The sequence below is a fragment of the Haliaeetus albicilla genome, chromosome 7 (assembly GCF_947461875.1).
Source record: "Haliaeetus albicilla chromosome 7, bHalAlb1.1, whole genome shotgun sequence".
In the NCBI taxonomy this organism is placed as follows: Eukaryota; Metazoa; Chordata; class Aves; order Accipitriformes; family Accipitridae; genus Haliaeetus; species Haliaeetus albicilla.
In genome coordinates this window covers 44648718-44669009 of record NC_091489.1, presented here as the reverse complement: position 1 = coordinate 44669009, position 20292 = coordinate 44648718, and the positions used below count along the sequence as shown (strand labels likewise).

General features: G+C 49.3%; 1 protein-coding gene across 4 annotated transcripts in view; it reads right to left on the bottom strand.

The window, feature by feature from the left end:
• Positions 1-20292, bottom strand: part of SNX19 (sorting nexin 19) — a 137109-nt gene that overhangs the window by 96862 nt on the left and 19955 nt on the right. Inside the window, exons 9-12 of one of the 4 annotated variants that reach the window (XR_011325565.1) lie at positions 17705-17889; positions 16778-16865; positions 11562-11734; positions 425-517 (exon numbers count right to left, since the gene is read on the bottom strand). Coding sequence is in view for 2 of the 4 variants with exons in the window: in XM_069788165.1 (XP_069644266.1) it covers positions 11587-11734; positions 16778-16865; positions 17705-17889 (421 nt within the window). In the remaining 2 variants the exon portion in view is untranslated. Of the gene's footprint in view, positions 1-424; positions 518-7043; positions 11735-12090; positions 16103-16777; positions 16866-17704; positions 17890-20292 lie in introns of those variants that run through there. The other 3 variants (XR_011325566.1, XM_069788165.1, XM_069788166.1) reach the window with 3 other exon arrangements.

Sequence of the window (20292 nt, the reverse complement as noted above, 5' to 3'; positions counted from 1 at the left end):
ACAGCACAAGACTTATTATGACTGTTGTGGAGAGACTGCGCTTCACGTCCAGGAAAAAGGCATCAAGGCCCCAACCTTCAGGGAAAAGGGGAGCAGAAAGGCTCGGTGCAAATAGGGAGCTCTCTGTGCTCTTATGGATTCGTTAATGGCCACCAGTGTGCATTTTCAGTGCAAAGCGAAGTTTCATTTACATGGAGTTTGCATTCTGGGTACATCCAAGCACATTTATATTTCACTGCACACGGCATATTCATCATTTTCTAAACTTATGCGGCACCCTGATTATTCCCCAGACGTTGGTGACTGCAGACAGTCTCCTGAGTCTCTGCTTCTTTCTGTCCAGACAGTCTACGTAGACCTAGATGAGCCTGACCATCTCTTGCCTTAGTCCACGGGTCACTGCTTTTGGCTGTGATTCACTTACCAGCCTTCTCTGAGTACTAGCTAAGATCTCCTGACGCAGTTGTGGTGATGCTGGGTAGCTGGGGTGTCTATATCACTTCCTCTGTTTTGCTTCCTGAAAAATTAAAAATATTTTCTTACATAGCAAAAGACTAACCATACTAAGAAACATGCTCATTTTCTAGACGACAGGTAGAGCAGAGTCCTCTGGGGTCTCTACTTTATTCTTCCCTTCTGTCTTTCCAAGCAGAACCTGCTTCTCTCTCCTACACTGCAAACAAGACTTTGGTTTTTGTCAGTTTGATTCTGCAGCTTCGAGTTTCTTACTCCTGGGCAAGGTCTGCTCTTCTGTTTTATAGAAGAGCTTGTGATTGTAAATGGCAAAGTGAAGGAAAAGGAAGTAAACTGGTTATTGTGCCAGAATCAATCCTGGCACTCCTCCCATTTCTATTTTCTTTTACATTATAAAGCTGGAATAAATCAGAGGTGAGCAGTACACTGGTACACTGATGAAAGGGGAGCAGAATCAGCACTCTCGTCCCTTGCACTGGTATAAAAAGGTGTAGTCCCATGCAGGCAACAGTTAGCCTGAATTACAAGTGGTGAGGAAGGAGAATAGATTCAGAGTGTTTATTAGCAGTCATAACCTTAATCAAATAACACTCAAGGATATGTAAAGAAATCTGTTCCACTGCAGCCTCCCAAGCCAAATAAAGGAGTAAATGGGACTTCTCTCAAAAAATCCCTTTTAAAACTCATGCATGTTGGGTTCTAAAAAAAATATCCCAATTTCTTGGGGAACCGCCAAAGCTCCAGAGGAGCCGCCCTAGATCAAACCAGTGGCCCATCACGCCAAGCATTCAGCCTCCTGCTGTAACCAGCTCCAACGCACTGGAGAAAGGTGATGCCCCACGATGAACCCAGCTGCTTGGGCAACTGTGTCCACATGTGGAAGGAAGGGGATGCTCTCCCCATGTGTGGAAGGAAGGGGATGCTCTCCCCAAAGCATCGGCCCTACAGGCATCTCCCAGCTCAAAGATCTCGATCTACCCATTTCACTTTGCATAGCAGGAGCCTGATTCGCCTGATTCGCTCCCTCTCCCCCATCCATGGGACTGCTTTAGTCGACGTTCACATATTATGTAGAATTACATGGCGGGGGGGGGGAGAAAAGAAACAGACTCTGTGTAATAGAGGTGCATGTAAATAATCACTGGCCTAATCCCCTTTGACAATGAAAGATATCCAACCAGAAAATGTTCACGTCTGTAACTCAACCTGAAATTTAAGCACAAGGAAGTCGTGTCAAAAGGGGACTTGGGTTCCCATAAAAGCCTCTCTACTTCCAGACCCTGGGCCCCCTAGCCAAAAAAACAGAGCAAACTTCCAGACATAACATCTGAGAAGTGCAGGCCTCACAAAGGGACTTGCTAACCTCTGCCGGAGAGACAACCACCAGGAAAACAAGCAGAGCGAAGGAAGCCTTCAAGCCCAGATGAAGTACCTGCCACGGAAGAGAGGCACGCTTTCCATCAGAGATCTAGCAGGCTGTGGTACATTATCACGAGGGCTGGTGAAAGCCCTCTCAGGGGAGTCATTCGAAACCAGACTGGACAAAGCCCTGGAGAAGATTCGTGGCTGGTGTCTGTTCTCCTCTGCTCTTGTGCAACAACCGTGAAGTTGATGCGTGACAGAAGACTCTAGCTCCGTATAGGAAGAGGAGCCCCTGGGCAACGAGAGGTGGATTAAATAACCTAATTGTGCTTTCAAGTCTCTTGCTCGACCACTTCTATCCCACTAAGGATACACAGGTCCTACATGTGTGAGGTCCACCAGCATTGCACAGGCAGGACTGAAAAATCTTCCTGAAAGAAGCAGGCATCAGCTGGGGAGTGGAGAGCACCTCCAACGGAGCAGGCACTCATCTCTGTGTGAGGATGCACGAGGTTAATGCCTCCTTTGCAGTCGATGATGATATTAAAGAAGAGAAGCAACAAGACCCAAATTTTGGGCTACTTTTAAGAGTAAAGGGCCAGGTCAGGACCTGGCTTCTGGTTTTTCACAAAGGGAGAGAAACCCTAAGATGGCATTGTCTTTTCCACGGCTAGCAGCTAGTCTGCTATATTCCCTGCCTCCACAAACCCTGCTTTGCCTGCCCGCACCTCAGCAGCTTCTCATGGACTGCCAGAGCACCACGCTGCCAGAAACTCTGATCATCTTCTTCCAGCCATGAAGCGCCCAAGCAGGCACTTGCCAAGGGTGGATGAGAGTCCACCCTCGCAACAATGTCCCGTGCTCCATCAGAAAGAGCCCTTACGGGGACAAGAGCCTGTTATTGCTCTAGAGGAATCCCAAACTTAAAAAAGAAGAGCTGCCTCCATAGCACACACAGAAATCTCCTCCAGCCTGGTTAAGCCACAGGACTAGGGACTGGCTGGGGATACGTGAACACCGTAACTCAACAATCAGGCCTGTTTGAGAGCAGGTAACTTGCTCGTCTTGGTTTCTCCCATTCTCTAGAATTGCATGGCCCCCTTTTAGCTCAAGACCCCTACCAAAGGCAGGGTGAACCACTGGCACGTCAGCTTGTGCTCCCATTGCCTCCATGTCCCTAACAGGTCCTGCCTGCGCTGCCTGCCGTCCGTAACGCTTGCACGCTGCACCCTCTGCCTGCACAGAAAGCAGTGACACCCTGAGGAAAGAAATATTAAGAGGAAAGTGTTGGGAAAACAGGCAGCAGGCTGCAGAGTGCAAAGCTGCTCAATTGCAGGACTTCACGGTTTCCCCTCTTGGCGTGAATGGTGCTGGCTGCATTTCGTCTTTCTTTACCCAGAGCCTCCAGACACAAGACTCCACTGGTATTAAATTCCCACCGTGTGCGACAGTATCCCTCCCCGGTACACTGGGGAGTTTCTCTTTGCTGGTTGGGAATTTTCCGATGAGATGGTTTCTCATCGGAAAATGCCGATACACTGAAATCAAAGCCCTTTGTGGGAACGTACCAGTTTCAGGGAATCTTTCATGGGAAAATTTTCTTCAAACCCAGGCTGGAGCTTTCCGCCTGAAAAGTGTGAGCAAGGGCGCTCCGCATCCAACATCCCCATCACCTGGAAGAGCTGGTGGCCCCCCCGGGACGGGGACACTAACATCCCTAACACCCCTCTCTGTATTTTCTTCTCCCCATCTCCACACTCCTAGGACCTCTCACCATGAGGTTTGTGTCTCTGCAAAGTCATGAGACTTATTTTACCTCTTATAGATGCTGTAATCCTCAGGGATACAGACCCTTCAGCCCTGGGGGCAGGACATTATCTTCGGCCACGGGGAAGGGCAGATCTGGATGTGAGCCCATGCTCGCTGGCACGTATCTCTTCCAGATCACTTGTCCATTGGCTTTTCCTGAGAAAAACTGGGCAGAACCTTGGGTTCACCCTGAAGCAGGGCTGGAAATGGGCTCAAATTTGTCCCTCATGGGCTCTGCGATGGCTGAGACAACAGCACCATCTTGTGCCTCTGCTTGGCCTGGGGAAAAAATTTAAGGGACAGCCCCGAAGCTCCCTCTCGTGGCTTCTGCATCGAGCAGGTCACACCAGCCAGGAGCAGATATTTCTCTGCACATCCCTTGACATGCAGGGTTGTGAGTAGGTGTGAAGGCAAAGCAGACCTTGCTGCTTGCTTGCTTGTTTCCCAAACCAAAGCATTTCAGAGAAACCACTCCTGGGCACGGCAGGACATGGCACGTTCGTGCCTTGTCTGCCCCCAACTCCATCCACAGCAGCTGGGGTCCACGCGAGGACATCGTGCAGGCAAAGGTTTATCCTCCAGGCAGGCAAGTCTGGATTTGATAGCTCAGACCTGCTGCTGGAGAGCATGGCGCATTATTTCAGGAGCTACCAGGTTTCACTAAATTTGTTCCCCAAAAACCATCTGAAGGGTTGTGATCCTTCAAAAGATGTTCAAAGCCAAGGGAGGTGTCTCCATCTGTGACCTGCTGCTACAGTGCTGGGGCCCGTTAAGCGCTAACCTTACAGGCAATAAAACTTAAACTGACAACGAAGTTGGCAGTTCAAGGCTGTTTCGGGAGGATGCTTGCTGCAAACATGCCGTTGGAACGTTGACAGTGGCTGCAAAGGCTTTCAGCACCTGCGGTATCAAAGCTGGCACTTTTAACAGAATTCGACACAGAGCTGGGGGCGATTTGCTCATATGAAGTTGTCCCTATTCTTTCCCAAGTGATTTCTTCCCCTACTGCAACCACTTTCTAATTTCACATCATGACAAAATTGGGTCCTTCTGAAGTTTGCCTCCAGAATGATCCAGAGGGCTGACAGATTGCAAAACCTCTTAGTGCCGTCTTATCTGCCAGTGCTTGTACTGCACTCCAGGCTAAATACAGCTGCTGCTGAGCAGAAACGATGAACTTTTTCTTAAGGACAATACGCTCTACAGACCAAATGTAAGGAGCTTTTTAAAGAGTATTAGTAGCTTTAGATGCGGCTTTAGCTCCATCTTTGCCACCCGAGAAAGGTAATGACAGAAGTCCTGTTCCCTCACACTAATTTTATACCTGGATGTTTCAGGGTACCTGATCTGCATTCCTCTCTCTCTCTCTCACCCACATAATTCTCCTCTCAAGCCACAATAAAGAAGTGCAGTTTTCAATCCTGTTCCCCTCCTTCCCTCCGTGCGATCTCACTTTTTCATTCCTAACCATCGCACTGTGCAACCGTCCTCAGTCCTTCTGTGTCCTCTGCCTCCCACAAGCACAGGGCCCTTGCCTACGCTGCTCTCCAACGTGACAGAGATACTTTGCCGAGGCTGCCAGCCAGGATCTTACCACGCTTGACTAGCGCAAGCTTAGCATTGCGAGTTAAGCCTGCCTTCCCATGTCCTTTGCCACGCATGCTGAACTTTCCAGGGAATATCGCGCCTGACGGCGTGCCAGCCTTGTTGTTCACTATCGATGAGATAATGTCTCTTAAATCTGGATCCCTGACACGGGAGCGTTCAACCCCCTTTTGCTTGTGGCTGCATTCCAATTTCAGGACAGAAATGACCAGGAGAAATATGAGAGGTTAGTGACATTCTTGGCTTGGACGTCGTCAGCCTGTCGTGGAAAGGAATGTGATCAAAAAGAGACATCGCTGGTGTTTATTTCCAAGCCCTTGATGTGTGATGCACTTTAATACACGCTGTTCTAATGCAGCTTTTGGGCTTCAGGTGAACCTTGCCGAAGAGGGTGGAACAGGTTATTTTTGTTGGCGGAGCATATTGGGTCAAGAACAGCCCTTAAAAAGGATCGCAGCGCATCGTGCCTATTTATACCCTGGACACCGTCTTCCTCAAGACAGGAGAGCCAAGGGATGGACAGGCCTTGCATCCTGCTTTTCCACACAGGTGGTGGCAGGAACGTTGCCAAATGCCATTTTGAACGCCTGCCTCAAGGGATAGGGGGATTTTCAGACGCTCCATAGGGGCTGCTTTGGAGATGCACATGAATCTCAGATAAAGTTCTCGAAACAATGTGTTTGTGCTGAAGTGTGTTGAAAATGACAGCCATAAGCTAGTTTATTAGAATTCGCTTGCACAGACAAAAGCAAAAGCTTAATACAGCTTGATGGAGTGTACGGAGCCCAGGACAGACTTGGTTCAACAAAAGCACATTGCCTTCTGAGATAGTGATGAAGTACACTGCTGGGAAGGCTCTTTAACACTCAGTCACGCTGGGAAAGCTCTGGTCACTTCGTCTTCAACAGTTCGTCACAAAGGGAGCAACAAGAAGCTATCTCCGTCCTCTCAGAGTTATTCAATTGTTCCAACAGCCCTTTTTCTAGAGGAGCAACTTCCTCTCCCAAGGCCACATCTAGAGTGGCATAGGAGGTAATCTGTGTGAGAAATAAAGCGTGCTGTTTGTGCGTTGGTGTTTGCAGCGTGTGCATGCTGGAGACAAGGGAGGAATCCAAGAATTTTTATTGGCCTAATCAGACAAAAATGTTGACGAGATCCCTACCGGCGCAGGAGCACGCTCCCGTCGCACAAACAAATTCCTCCAGTAGCCCCGACTGTACGGGCGGCAGATAGCATCAGAGCATCTGTTGAGAAGAGGAGATTACCGAGTGCTAATGCTCTAAAAGGCCTCAGTTCCCCCAGCAGCTGCAAACATGAGCAAACTAGAGAATATGTTGCAGACAGACCATCCAGCAGCATTTTTGCAACAAACAAGTCACAAGCGCTATCAGCCATCAGATGGAGGGCACTAGCTGTCAGCGGAGAGAAAGCTCAGCTCAGTTAGCTGCGTCAGGAGCAGGGTGTCCTGCCTCCTGTGCCAGCCAGACACGGAAAGGATGAGCCATCAACCTGACAACCTGATCTTAAGTAATACAAGCTCAGCTTCCACGGCTCTTTCTCACCGTCCTATATTGCGATAGCTCCCGAGGCACCCAGAAATGGCATCGATTCTCCAGGGGACACGGCTCACAGCCACCCTTATGGCACTGTGCCCATCACCGCCTTGCAGCAATCAAGTGAAGCTATTAAATATCAAGTACTTCCCATGAAGCTGACATTTCTAATCCCCGCGCTGCCTTCCCTTTTCACACACTGGTGGCTGGGGCCTTTCCCCACTGCGAGGGGCTTTCCCCCCCCCCCCACTATTTCTCCAGCCTTATTGCTCCCTCCCACTCGCAGCTCAGAATTAAAAGACATAATAAAGAGCCCTTGAACCGGAGGGGGAGCGTCTGGTGGGGGAAGAAAAAAAAAAAGCAGGTCCCTTGTTTGAGCCCGGGATTCATCTGCCTCTCCCCGCGGAGATAAAGAGGCCCTTTCACCCCAGCAACCAGAAGGTTGAAGCTGGATATGTGCTTACCAGCGCGGCCGTAGCTGGGAGCTGCCAGCCTGGGGTCTGACGGCAGTGACATTTCTACCTCAGATTAGATGGTACGGTGCAAAAACGCATTAGAGTTGCTGGGGAGACTGCCCCTTCATAAGGCTGCACGCTTGGGAGCGAGCCGCTGTAGCTATGAAACCGGACCATGGCGTGGCTTCAGCCCCTTTCTGCAGATTAAGGTTAATAAGAGCCTCCCCAGCCCGCCGTGCCCACCGCGCTCTCCCAGCAGAGAGCAGACCGGACGGAGGTGGGAGCCCAGCGCCTCTAATATCCCCACTGGCGAGCGCGCTGTGCCCCTGCTTTTGTTCTCCACTTCTGCCCAGTGATTTTCATTACAAATATCCTCTTATCATGCACGCATGGGGGGAGAGGGGAAGGGGACCAGGCCCACACAAAGAGAAAGAAAAGGCTGCTTGCTAGAAAACCAGTAATTACAGGGCTTGGGCTTTCCTTATGGAGGATTCATATGGATTCGACATGGCAGTGTTTCACACGTACGGCCCCTCCGGGGGCGAGCTCCTGTTTTGATTTCATTATAGGCAAGCTGGGCTGCCAGGGGAACTTTTGCCCCGAAATGAGTTCCCGAAAGGGGACAGTTGCACTTCTTTTATTATTTGCGTTGAAAGCAGTTTCGCTGCGGCTCCCAGAAGCCTCTGCGTTTGCTCGGGCGCATGATGGGAGAGCACAAATGCCATGAGTTGCCTTGTCATCGCAGCGCTGCTGCTGCCCTTAAGTACGGGAAACCTTCTTATACGTGGTCACCACCTATTTTAGCAAAATCTGTATGTGTTGACTCTACCCTTCAAACGTCTCCTAACCCCACGCGTGACTTGTGAAGGCTGTGCTTTCAAGGTGCTTATAAAGATAAGCAAATTCTTAGTTTGTCCTTTTACAAGGGAAGTAAAACATCACCCACTTATAAATGGATGTAAGGAAAGCCTTGCAGGACCAAAACTTGACCTTTTGTACTCACTTGCTATAGGTATTGCCTGATTTTTTTCAGTTCAAGCTGAACAGGTTAGCACAGTACCCAGAGCTTTGCAGAGTTAGGATGTCTGCACAGCTCTGGGTCAGGTTACCAACCCGATTTTACAGCTGGGTGAAATGATGGCTCAGAACAACCAGGCCAAGTTCATGCTGGAGGTCCAAAAGAAGAGGAAACCAAACTGCCTCCTCCCTGCTCAAAGAGCGTGTTAGCAACAGCCACCCCTCCTATTCGCTAATGTGTGCTTGTATATTGTACACAAACCTGAAAGGGGGCCTGTTTGGGGTAATTTTACACAATTCCTCTGGGGAATGTATTGTGGGGCCAGTTTTTCACCTTCCTTGGTGCTTTGCCAAGAACTCTGGGACATTTGTAGGACACCTCGCAGTGGCAGGACTGATGACGAGAGCCAGAAAACTCCGTAGGAAAGATGTTTCTGCCATTAGTGCATGCACTTTTAGGCAAGCTACCCCGATCCTTTGTGCTTTTATGATGTGCACAAGACAAGGACCAGCACATCAACCCACTCTGCAATCTCAGAGGTGAGGTACAATCATTTGATGACAAATACTATGAAATCTGCTGTCATGGACAGAGCCCCATAGTACTACAAGTCACTCCTGTCCCTGAAAGCTCACAAACTCAGCATTTACCTGTGTACTTCTAGGTGCCTGGATCCATTATTCTTGGGCCAAATGTGAAGTGCAGAGTTGGACTGTAGCTTAGGTTTCAGGTAACCCCTATCTGCTACTAAAAATGAGTCCCAGGTTTATGGTTTGGCTCCTCGTAAAGGCAGGACCATTTGCAAAACTCAGACCCAAGCCCGGCATTTGGTTTCCAAACGTGCTGAATTTTGCTTTGGTTCTGTCTCTTAATTCCCATCGTCTTTTCTTTCTCTCCTTATTTACTTGTTAATTTCCATGGGTCTTAATTTCCTGCACCCCGAGCCCCGCTGAGACCAGCCTTTGCCTACACGGAATTGCACGCTACAGCCCTTCCCTCTTCAGGGAAAGGTCAGGAACGGAGGTTTAGTATGCCGAGAAGAAAGGCAGCAGCAGACAGACAGAGAGCACTCATAAAGATCTGGCTGTGAGCCTCTCTGAGAAAATGTCAGGTTGGGGAGGCTATAATAGCTTTAATCTGCAGTACAAGGGGATTAAAAGACTCGTTCTCACAGGACAAAAGAGAAAGGAGCAGAGCGGAAGGAGCGGAACAAGAGGAGAATGAAGGCTGCAAGGGGAGGAAGGGAGAAAGTTAAAGAGCTCAACTATAAAGAGCATCGGGATTTTAAGAGCTCCGTCTTCTAACGTAATAAATGTGAAGTGGCCTGCATGGAAAAGGGGCTTTAGCCAATGGCTTTGCTTTTGCTTTTTCACACTAAGCACACACACTTCACCCTTCTTCAATCAAGGCAACTTGCTATGTTTGGCTTTGTTGATTTTCAGGGGCAAAGGAGTAGGAGGGAGAAACAGAAGGTTAATGAGGCTCTGCCAGATGCGACACTCCAGAGAAGCGGTGGGCATTATATTTTTTAAACAGTGGTTTATGGTCTTTGATCCTCACCCCTGCTGTCCCTCTTCCAGCATGTCCCTCAAACCCTCCTTGTCCTCAAGGGCCGTGGAAGAGCAAAGGGGCCTGGGAACAGGAAGGAAGTACGGCAAATTGCGGGATGCTCTCCTCAAGTACTGCTTGAGCAACCTTTTCAGCCGCTCAGCAAGGCCAGGAGATGAAGTGAGTGTAATTGAAAGGGTAAGAAAAGAAGGCAACTTTAAATACTTTTCAAAGGCGAAAAAACAACCCAATGCATCAATTGCAGGAGATGTAAGGGCCACCAAGCCAGCAACACGGACAAGCAAGCTGCGCTCCAAAAGGGAAACCAGGTACTCAAAGCCAGCTTCTAGCATTGCTCACCTACTGCAGGAAACAGAGTTTCTTAGGACTGGATGCTAACCTCGAATCAAGGCAGGACTGCCCTGCTAGATTAGCAGGGAGGTTTGGACATATTTACATTAGGACGCTGCCAATGTTCTCCCTGAAGACAAGAGGTCTCTTCCCCCACCTGGAAGCAAGGACATACTTTAGCCTTCAAAAATCTTTGAAGAAATGGCAACATGGGAAGGTAAGGCAACCACCCAGGAGTCCTGTGTTTCCTCCCATTAACACACTCACCAGCCTAAGGCACTCTGAGAAGAGAGAAGCGGGTTTCTAGCAGTCCACTGGGTTAAACAGGACTGAACCACTTGCTCTGATCTTTTATGTTATCCACCCTCTCAGCTCAGCGGGAGAGATGCTCCAGGACACCACCAGGCAGTCAGATGTCTAAGGCAGGTTCTCTCGACTATTTTAGCAGCTCAGCATAGTGCTGGGGGCTGGCTAGTGCTCTGTGCACAAGTTGTACTCAGAGGGAAAAATATAAGACTTTGTAACATAATAAGCAAGTTCCAGACAGGAATTAGAGTATAGCATATCCAGTGGAGACAGAGGGCTGGAGTGGCATTAAGGTAGGAAGAATATAATTACCTGAACTGGACTGCGGCCAGGATAATGGTATTAATTTATTTCAAGGAAGCCAGAAGTGCCAAAACCTGGATTTTACATTTAAATCCAGAAGATGGCAAATCACAGCATCCTGATTCCATTCTTCCAACTTTCAGCTGGAAGGAGAGGTCTCCTGATAGGTTTTCACCCCTAATACCTACCGCCTGTGGCCACAATGGGAAAGCTCACCCTCAGGTTCATTTGGGAAGCCCAATGCCACCCCAGCGCAAAGCCCTCTAGCTACCGATGCTCTGCTACAAGGCACACATCACTGAGGCAATGCCTGCACCTAGTGGTACAGACAAAACATCACCCCACTCCCTCTAACTCCCCCGCAGGCAATAAAGCCGCACTCAGTCACAAATATAGTCACAAGCAAGCTCTCTCGAGCGTAGCCCCTAGTTCGATCTGCTATTAATTACCCACTGTTCTGCAGAGATAAATGCTTAATCCTCTGGCTGTTGACACTGGAAATGGACCAATCTTCCCTGGGGTGGATATTATACAGGGGAACTTGGCTTCAGCTATGATCCCCACATCATGTGCTGTACAAATGTTCACTGGCCTGTAGGTAATGGATTTCATAGGGTGTATGGGATCTTTCCATGGCAGAGCTAATCCAGAATAATACATGACTCAAGCATTCATTGTATCAGGTTTTTCTTCCTCCCTCTATTTTTTTCTTCGACGTCATATTTCAAATTTCATGTGGAATTTCTCATTTTCGTTCTCTATTTCCTTATAGCTTACCAGCTTTCCTCCTCCAGGACCGATATCATGGTGAACTTCCTAAGCAGCAGTGCCCAAGGGATGTGGAGATGGGTCTGCACAATCCCTGCTTCTCTGAATCTCTTTCACTTTCTTCCAGGAGAAAGGCCAAAGATCTCCACATCGCTTCTCCGGTTTCACACTCACTGGAAAGCCTAAATCAAGAAGTTCGCTTGTCAGGAAGAAGGAAGCCATGCTGATGCTACCAGAGATGGGAAAACTGTTCCTATTTCTGACCAAGCTGCTAAGAACTTTGGTCTTTCCCATGTCTGAGCAGTCCCACTGATGCCACTGTGTGCCAGGAGGGCAAACCACTGTCTCAGACACACTGCCACCAGCCCTGCTGCCCTAGCCAGGCATTTTGGGACACCTGGGGAGATGCCTGCTCCCCCCTTCCCACTCCCACCTGGGCTTTCTTGCCTCTCCTCTACCTGCTCTGCTCTTCCCTTCCCAAGGGCTGTCTCACAGGCCGTTACTTGGCAAAGGTGAATTTTAAACCCAAACGCAGAAACAAGTTTGAAACAGAGTATTATTGTACACAGAGTCAGAACATAAGTCACAAGTACTTGGGAGCACCGGTTTGCTCCCCATTTAACAACAAAACAGGTTTTCAAGACAGTGCTCTTCTACACAGACTTGAACGGCTGCACCCACAAATAGCTGATACAAGGGCTTGAATACAGGAAATACAACAGGGAGTCAGTGCATGGTGGCGCTCTTTTTTTTTTTTCCCCTGAAAACACAGTCAAAAAACCAAGCTTTGGCTCAGCAAAACAACTACTATTTAGCTTATGGTGGTGCCTTGAAGCTCTGTACCACCGCACTCTGTGTTGTACATACACACGAGCAGCCCCTGCTTCCAGGGAGCTTGCAGTCTAACTAACCAATGCTGGGGGAAACTGAGACAGGGAGAAATGAAATACTTTCCTCGATGCCACATAGTCAGCTAGCAGTGGGCTGGAAGCAGATAGCATGTGTCCAGTAGGACCTAGAAAGCTGAGCACCCACCTGAACCGTGTACTGCTCTATACCTAATATGACAGAAGCCTGCAACTTTTTCTTGAGATCAAATCTGGCCGCTCTCACCACCCTCCCTTTAGCAAGAGGTGGCTAGAGCCATCTGCACAAATTCCTGCAGAAAAAGGGAGCCTGCTGGGAGTACGACATACACAGAGCGAGTTTAAAGTTTTTCTGTTGGTCTTGTTTGTTTTACCAAAGCAGCATTTCTAGTCTTAGTCCAATGGAAATAAACTTTTAGCCCACCTGAATGCAGAAGTTTGCCTTTGTCACTGTTGTACTCAATCTGAAAATTATAGTGAGGCAAAGAACTGGCGTTAGAAAAAAGTTGAACTTTTTCTTGGATTTTGTATTCCTTAACAAGAAGATACAGAGAGGAGCTACTTGCTCCTACACTGTTCCTGGGCAGCTTCACCTTAGCTGTGGGAATGGACTAAGACCTATGAAGGAGAGAATGGGAGTTCAAAGCCTAGCCAGTAAGAGCATAAGAAAGGGCTCCGGCAACCCTGGTTTCTGTTTTCCTCGCTCTAAGAAAAGAAAGGGGGTTCTAGTGATTAAAACAAAGATCTTGCAATCCAAACCGCTGGGGTTTGTTGCCGACTCTGCTGCTGACTTCAGAGCGTATGCAAGTAAACCTACTTCATCTCTCTCTGCCCCAGCTCCTCCCACGTAAACTCAGAGGAGATGTTGCTACTTCGCCACATGAGCAAGTCTGCGAAACGCAGGCTTCGAGGCCCCTGTGTGAAAGGTGCAGAGGACACACAGACCAAGCAGTTGTCTGCTACAACCACAAATCATTGTTGCACCATCCCAGAAAAGCACCAGCTCTCAAGCTATGCTCCTTGGAGCCTGCCAGCAGAAATCGCAAATTATTTCCATCAGGAGGATTGAATATTGAGTCATTTGCATAATTTCAGAGATCAGGGTTAACGGCAGGGATGCTAGGGCCTCCTGGCAAAGGAGAAATGTAAGCTCGTCCTTCCAACGCCACATTCAGTGTCTGTAAGGACTGTGCTAGACTTTTGCCCTCATGTGGAGCTGGCAGTCCATAGTTTGCAGTACATCTCTGAATGATCCTTTTCAGCAAACAGTCTCTTAGTGATATCGCTAATCAATAGCAGACTACAATCTTGGAGCTCCAAGCCCATAAAATTAATAAGGAAGCGATAGCAAGCAAGCACACCAAGAGCATCTGGGAAGCCACCAAGCACAACAGGGCTATGCTACATCATCCCTGGCTGATGGCTCCTTCTCCTACTGCCTTCTCCCACTCCTCAAGACAGCTGATATAGTAAATGGAAATCATAGAAAAAGAAGGGAAACAGGAGCATGGCAGTGAAGGAGAGGGTGAAGTGGCTGCTCCAAGCAGATATTGTGCTTAATGATATACAGGAGTCCTGCTTCTCAACCTGCTGCTTAGCCATTTGGGATTATCCCATATGGAGCATTCTCCAACCCTTTGCCTCATCTACTCTTAAGCTACTTAACGCACATGCTCCCTCCTTTTCCAAGCAGGTGGTAAGTCTACCATCTCAAAAGTGTCACTGCTGAGAAATGGCTCTGATAAGCGATGCAAAACTGCTTTGCTTCATTACATTGGATTCTGCCTAGTCTTGGGATGTCCTTGGAGCTCCCTAAAAATATACTTGCTGGCAGCAAGCTAATCATTCCCTGTATTTTCACACAATACACGCACACAAACAACGGAAGCATAAAGAAGCACACACCGCCGTGTGTCCACTATTAAGCAGGTGCCTCTGGAAAGAGCAGCGTCTCTGCTTTCAGTAGTATGCGTGTTGGAGTTATGTGACATTCTCTCCAAAAATGCCACAGAGTATCCAGCTCCAAGAAACAGCAGGCTACGTGAAACGCACTGTTTGGTACTGTAACACGGAAACTAGCCATGATCCTGCATGCTTCCCTCTTGCGAAGTCTCCTCTTCTAAGCGCTTTAATCTGTAGAGAACATGAGGAGCAGCGTCCCCTTGATCAGCAAAGTCCAGCACTGGTCAGTTCATATTTCTCCCAGGAAATACACCAAAACAGGTCACCAAACCAGTCTATTGGTGCATATTCTCCGTGTCCATATTCTCTGTGTCCATTTGCCCTGTCACAAACCTGACAGCCGGGCAGCATAAGCTTGCAAAACCACTCAAGTCTTGGATGACCTGGAAAAGCAGCTGCCAAATTGACGTGCCATTCTGTGCTGGGTGGCACTGGACATCATGACCTGACAAGCTTTCTAGAGCCCTCTGCACACAGCTGTTGCAATAGCAGTCACAGTAAACCAAACCACAGTGACATAGCAATCAACAACAGAGCTAAGGTGGTGCTCTCAAGCCCATCGCTGTGGTCTAACCTGCTGGCTGTCCATGACACACGTTCAGTATTCCTCCTGGGCTCAGACGTGCTCACTCCTTTTCCAGAGCTTGCTGTGACAAGCACTTTTGTGTGGGAGCTGATTTACTTGCTGTGTGTCACATGTGGGTCAGCTCCTTTTCTCCTGTGCCTTCCAGGTGACAGCCTCTGGGACTAAAACGTGACTCAGCAGGCAAAATACACGGTAATCCTGAAGTCCAGCTAAGCTACTATTCCTCTTTAGCCTGAGGACAGTTCTCTTTTCCAGGACCACAGTCTACCCTGCTTGCATCCTGCTGTTCAGGCAGCAGAATATGCCAGAACAAGACCATATCAGAGCAGTGGCAGCAGGAGGACCCTTATCTTTGTCCCTAAGGCAGGACAGCTTTCAACCTCCCAGTTATATGGGCAGTGGGGATGGGTGCCTGACGCTGACTTCAGGGCTATCAACACATCTCCATGCTCCATTCTCTCCCCGTCTTCCTTCTGGTAAAATGGATGGTGCAGCGTAGGCACAGGGCAGGCTGCCTAGAGAGCAGGGACAGCATTTGGTCCTCCCTTCACGCATCTATCAACAAGATACCGCCACATCAAGTCTCTGCATGCCAATGCCAGGTGGAGCCTGAGGCCACAAAAGCAAACCTTACGTGCTGTCTGCCTTTAGATGTTAGAGATGTTCAGAAATGTGGGGCAAGACAACAGGGTTTGTGGGCAGCCTGCATATCCTTCTCGGACTGTCCAGCTCAGCAGAGGTCAGGCATCTTCATTCCAGGCTTTCCATGAGGTCAGCAATGGAACAGATGCTACACAGCAGAAAAGCATCTTCAGCCCCTGCCACTGGGTTTAATCCATCACCCAGCCAAAACAGAGAAGCCTGGAAGCAGCCGCATTTAGCACTGGCTAGAAAAATTCTTTACAAGAAGCTCCCAGACATGTTCAGTAAACACTGAAAATCAAATCATCTCATGCCTGTGGCTGCTTCTCTCCTCCACTGCTGGCTACACCAGCCCTGGTTAATGTGCTGAAATGCCTGCTTTGTCCAGGCCACTAGAGGCAGATGGCGCGACAGCTGCAGTCTCAAGCTCATCGCTGGAGCCCTTCAGAACCAAGAACTCCAGCAGAATGTCCAAGAGGCAGAAAACCAGGTGCCTGAAATGGAGAGAAGACAAAGCTTAGGCTGGTCAGGGCACAGCAGAGCTGGGAGATTGGCTCCAGACACACAAAAGCCAAAGCTCACACAAGGAAGAAGTATTCTGACAGCCATCAGGGGAAAGACAAAAGATCTCGTACCCTAGAAGAAATCTTTCAAGGGATGGTTCAGGTTTTTTTCCACCCCCCAAACCAGTGGGTGTTTGAAGCTGCTGAGCAGCACAGAAAACACAAATGCATCTCCTGGAGCAAGGTGGCACATGCATTTCTCTGCAGTTAATCACAAAAACATTGCTTTCCAAATGCACAGTGATGGGTATCCAGAAAAACTCTATCTATACATATATGCAGCTCCCTAAACTCCTCTAAAAACAACAAACTAAACCAGGATTCATCTTATTTCCTCTGACAGTCCCCTGACATCCACGAACTAAGCAGGCCCGACAACATAATTAACAAGACTGGCTCAATGATCACCAGCCACATCGAGGTCCTAGACATGCACCTTCATAACAAGCCAGCCAGATGCCCTTTGACAGTATAAGCCTATGATAATTAGCCAGGTAAGTCCTGTGCCAAGAAGCTGGCAGTGTGAATCTCATGGCGAAGCCCTGACAGTAGCTTACAGGCCCCACAGCAAAGGCTATCAGAATAATGAGACTATAGTCCATGTACCTGTTTATCACAGGCCGGCCCAGGGACTCCAGTACCAGGTTCCAGCTCATCCGACATTTAGTGGTTCCAAGGATTTCTTGGATCACATCTGTCAACATCAGAGACAAAGCTTTAGGAACTACACATTTCCACAGTAGTAAAACAGGGTCAGGTCTTCTGCTGGGTACTAAATCAAAGTTTGTGACGGTGCTCTGAGCTTGAGGCATCTCATGCCCAACATTACCATGACTGAAAACAGCCAGGGACAGGACTGAATGCCAGAAAAGGATTCCAGCCTGGAAGGGCATATACTGGTAGTGCTTTTTCATCCCCAAAGGAGAGTAAGGGCCCCTTACACTGCAGCAAGGAGTTAAAAGTTCAGACTGCACTCACATGGATTAGGCAGCAGCTGCTTTAATGCCAAAGGTCCCCATGTCAAACTTCAAGAGAGGGAAATCCAGTGCAGCTGGGCTCATGATTTCAGTCCAGTGGAAAAGCCACTTTTCAGAGCGAGAAGCCAAAGGCTTTGCCTTACGACTCTTCTCAGCAATGGTACCCTTTGGCAACAGGTGCACAGCGTGGTGCTGGCTTTCCTGAGCCCTACCTCGTTTGAGGTGGCTCAGCGGGAACTGCACCACCAGCACTAAGCACAGAGTATGTGGCCGCGCTGCTTCTGGGTATCACCAAGACACATGTCCTTTCTCTCTGAGCTATGCTGCTCCTCAAATGGTTATGCAAACTATCTAGAACTGGGAAACTGTGGTTTTTGCTTGCAGGAAACCATTCAAACCTCAAAGGTCACGAACATTTCCCACTGCCTTGGCACGAGCAGGCTCCATCTCTGTGTTTAACCACATTTCCAGAGATGCCAATGCACTGGAGGGTTCCCCAGCCACCCGTCCTGCTCCTTTCTCAAGGGCAGCTGACGTGTCCCTGGGGCACACTTACGAGGCAAGATGCCCATCAGGCTCTGCAGGGCCTGCTCTGCTGCTGCTTTCTTCTGTTCCTCTGTCCTGGCTGGTTTAGGCACTGCTGGCAAAACTCCTCCAGGCCAGATGGATTCCTGTAGCAACTGGAGGTACTGGACCCAACGCTGGGTGCAGGTCAGGTTAACCACCTGGACTTCCAGCCACCTGTGGGCACAGGGAGAGAGAGAAAGAGGTCAGGAAAAGTCAGGAAAAGGCTTGGTACCAACTCAGAAGCTTTCCTCCAATCAGAGGCCCTGGAGAGAATTATCAGCTTGCTGGGTTAAGTTAACATGCAGCTTCCAAGTCTATACACCAAACATTTTCACAAGTATTAATTAGCTGAGTTTCCCCATGCACCAGAAGTATGTATATGATACCCATCTTATAGACAGAAACACTAATGCAAAGTCACAGTGGAAAAGCAAAAGCCAGGAAAACCTCCATCGCCCTGCTGCCCGCAGGAAACCAAATGAGTAACTGGTCCCTAAAGGGAGCACGGCTAAGGGGTCTGACTGGCCTTAACCTCCTAAGTTATGTCCACGAACAAGCAGGTGACAGAGCTGAGACAGCTAGGAGAAGCACCAGAATTGGTGTTTTAACTCAAAAACAACTGCTATGACTGACTGGAAGGACATGAGCATGGTCTGGCAACCTCTGCTCCTCTCGTCAGTCCTTCTGCTACCTAGAGTCAAGGGTGTCTCGCCTGGAGACCAAAACACATGCTCCCAGGATGGCAAGGCATGAATATCCTGCTGCTCCCCTGCTGTCCGACCCTGCTCCATCCACTGGTGGCAGGCAACGAAATCATCGCCGCTCCCATCCAAAACCCCAAGCTGCACATCTATTAAAAGGAAAGTTAAGTACCTGCCAACAGAACTGCTGGTCGACCCTCCTGCTAGGCCAAGACTGTGCCCTTTATACGGTAACAACCTGCAAATCCCGAGGCCGCGGGAATGCCGCTCCACATAAGGGCTCAGAGACATTTGCAGCCTGCACGGGGGAGATGTGTCCACACCACCCAAGTGCTGGCCAGGGAAAGTTTCTAAATCAATCATGCAGACCCTATTTCCCAGACGTGAAGTCACTTCCCCGTGTAATAGCAAAAGCCACGGCCGTCAGTCAAAACTCGCCAGTGCTTAAAATCATTCTCCCTGGAATAAGGAGAGGTCAGCAGAAAAATCCCTGACGCCACAGAGGCCAACAGGAGGGTCCCCATCGATTTAGCAAGACCGGGACTCGGTGGTGCGGCACCAACGGCAATGGGCCGCTGACGCCGTCCTCGTCAGTGGGAGGCTCCAGAGCAAAGAGGGGAGAATCAGTATGGGCTTGGGGTAGGGAAAAGGCTTGCTATTTCACCAGTACTTCAAGAGTCCCAGAGGAGAGGAGTCCACAAGCAGGGCCAGGAGACCCGTTCCTCTTGGCAGCTGGCGTTCGTGCTTGCAATTCCGTCACCACTACGCCCCGGCAGCTCATAGTACATCCAAGAGCATGGGCCCTGCCAAGGCAAACTTTATTTAACCTGCGCTCTGCCAGACTGTCTGCATTCTTTTCAGGCGAGGCATTCGGGCCAAGGGCGTCCTTCCCCACGCAACCAGGACAACGTGAGTGGAGAGTTGGGAATAGCAACACCTAAAGGTACCCGGGGCAAAGGAACGGCAAGTAGCCATCATCGGGGCTAGGGCTGCAACACGATGCTCCCTTCTTCAGCACGAAATGAGGTGCCAAGCTACAGGTTTTGAAGGATGGACACCTAGGAAATGCCAGCTGCAAAAGCAAACACCATTAAAAAAAACATGAAAAAGCACCTTGGTGCAGCAGTAAGGCCTGTTATGTCTCAGAGCAAGGTCTAACTGGAGCATGGGCAATGCTCCCAGTGATCCCAGTAATGGCACTGGAAAGGAGGAGACATGGATGTGGTGGGTTGACCCCGGCTGGATGCCAGGTGCCCACCAAAGCTGTTCTATCACTCACCCCGCCTCAGCTGGACAGGGGAGAGAAAATATAACAAAGGGCTCATGGGTCAAGATAAGGACAGGAGAGATCACTCAACCAATTACTGTCACGGGCAAAACAGACTCAGCTTGGGGAAAAAAACCACTTAATTTATTGTCAATCAACCAGAGTAGGGTAATGAGAAATAAAACCAAATCTCAAAACACCTTCCCTCCACCCCTCCCTTCTTCCCAGGCACAGCTTCACTCCCGGATTCTGTACCTACCCCCACAGCGGCGCAGGGGGACAGGGAATGGAGGTTACGGTCAGTTCATCACATGTTGTCTCTGCCACTTCATCCTCTTCAGATGAAGGACTCATCACACTCTTCCCCTGCTCCAGCATGGGGTCCCTCCCACAGCATGCAGTCCTTCAGGAGCACACTGCTCCAACGTGGGTCCCCCACGGGGTCACAAGTCCTGCCAGAAAACTTCCTCCGTGTGCTCCTCTCTCCACAGATCTGCAAGTCCTGCCAGGAGCCTGCTCCAGTACGGGCTTCCCACGGGGCCACAGCCTCCTTTGGGAACCCACCTGCTCTGGCGTGGGGTCCTCCATGGGCTGCAGGTGGCTATCTGC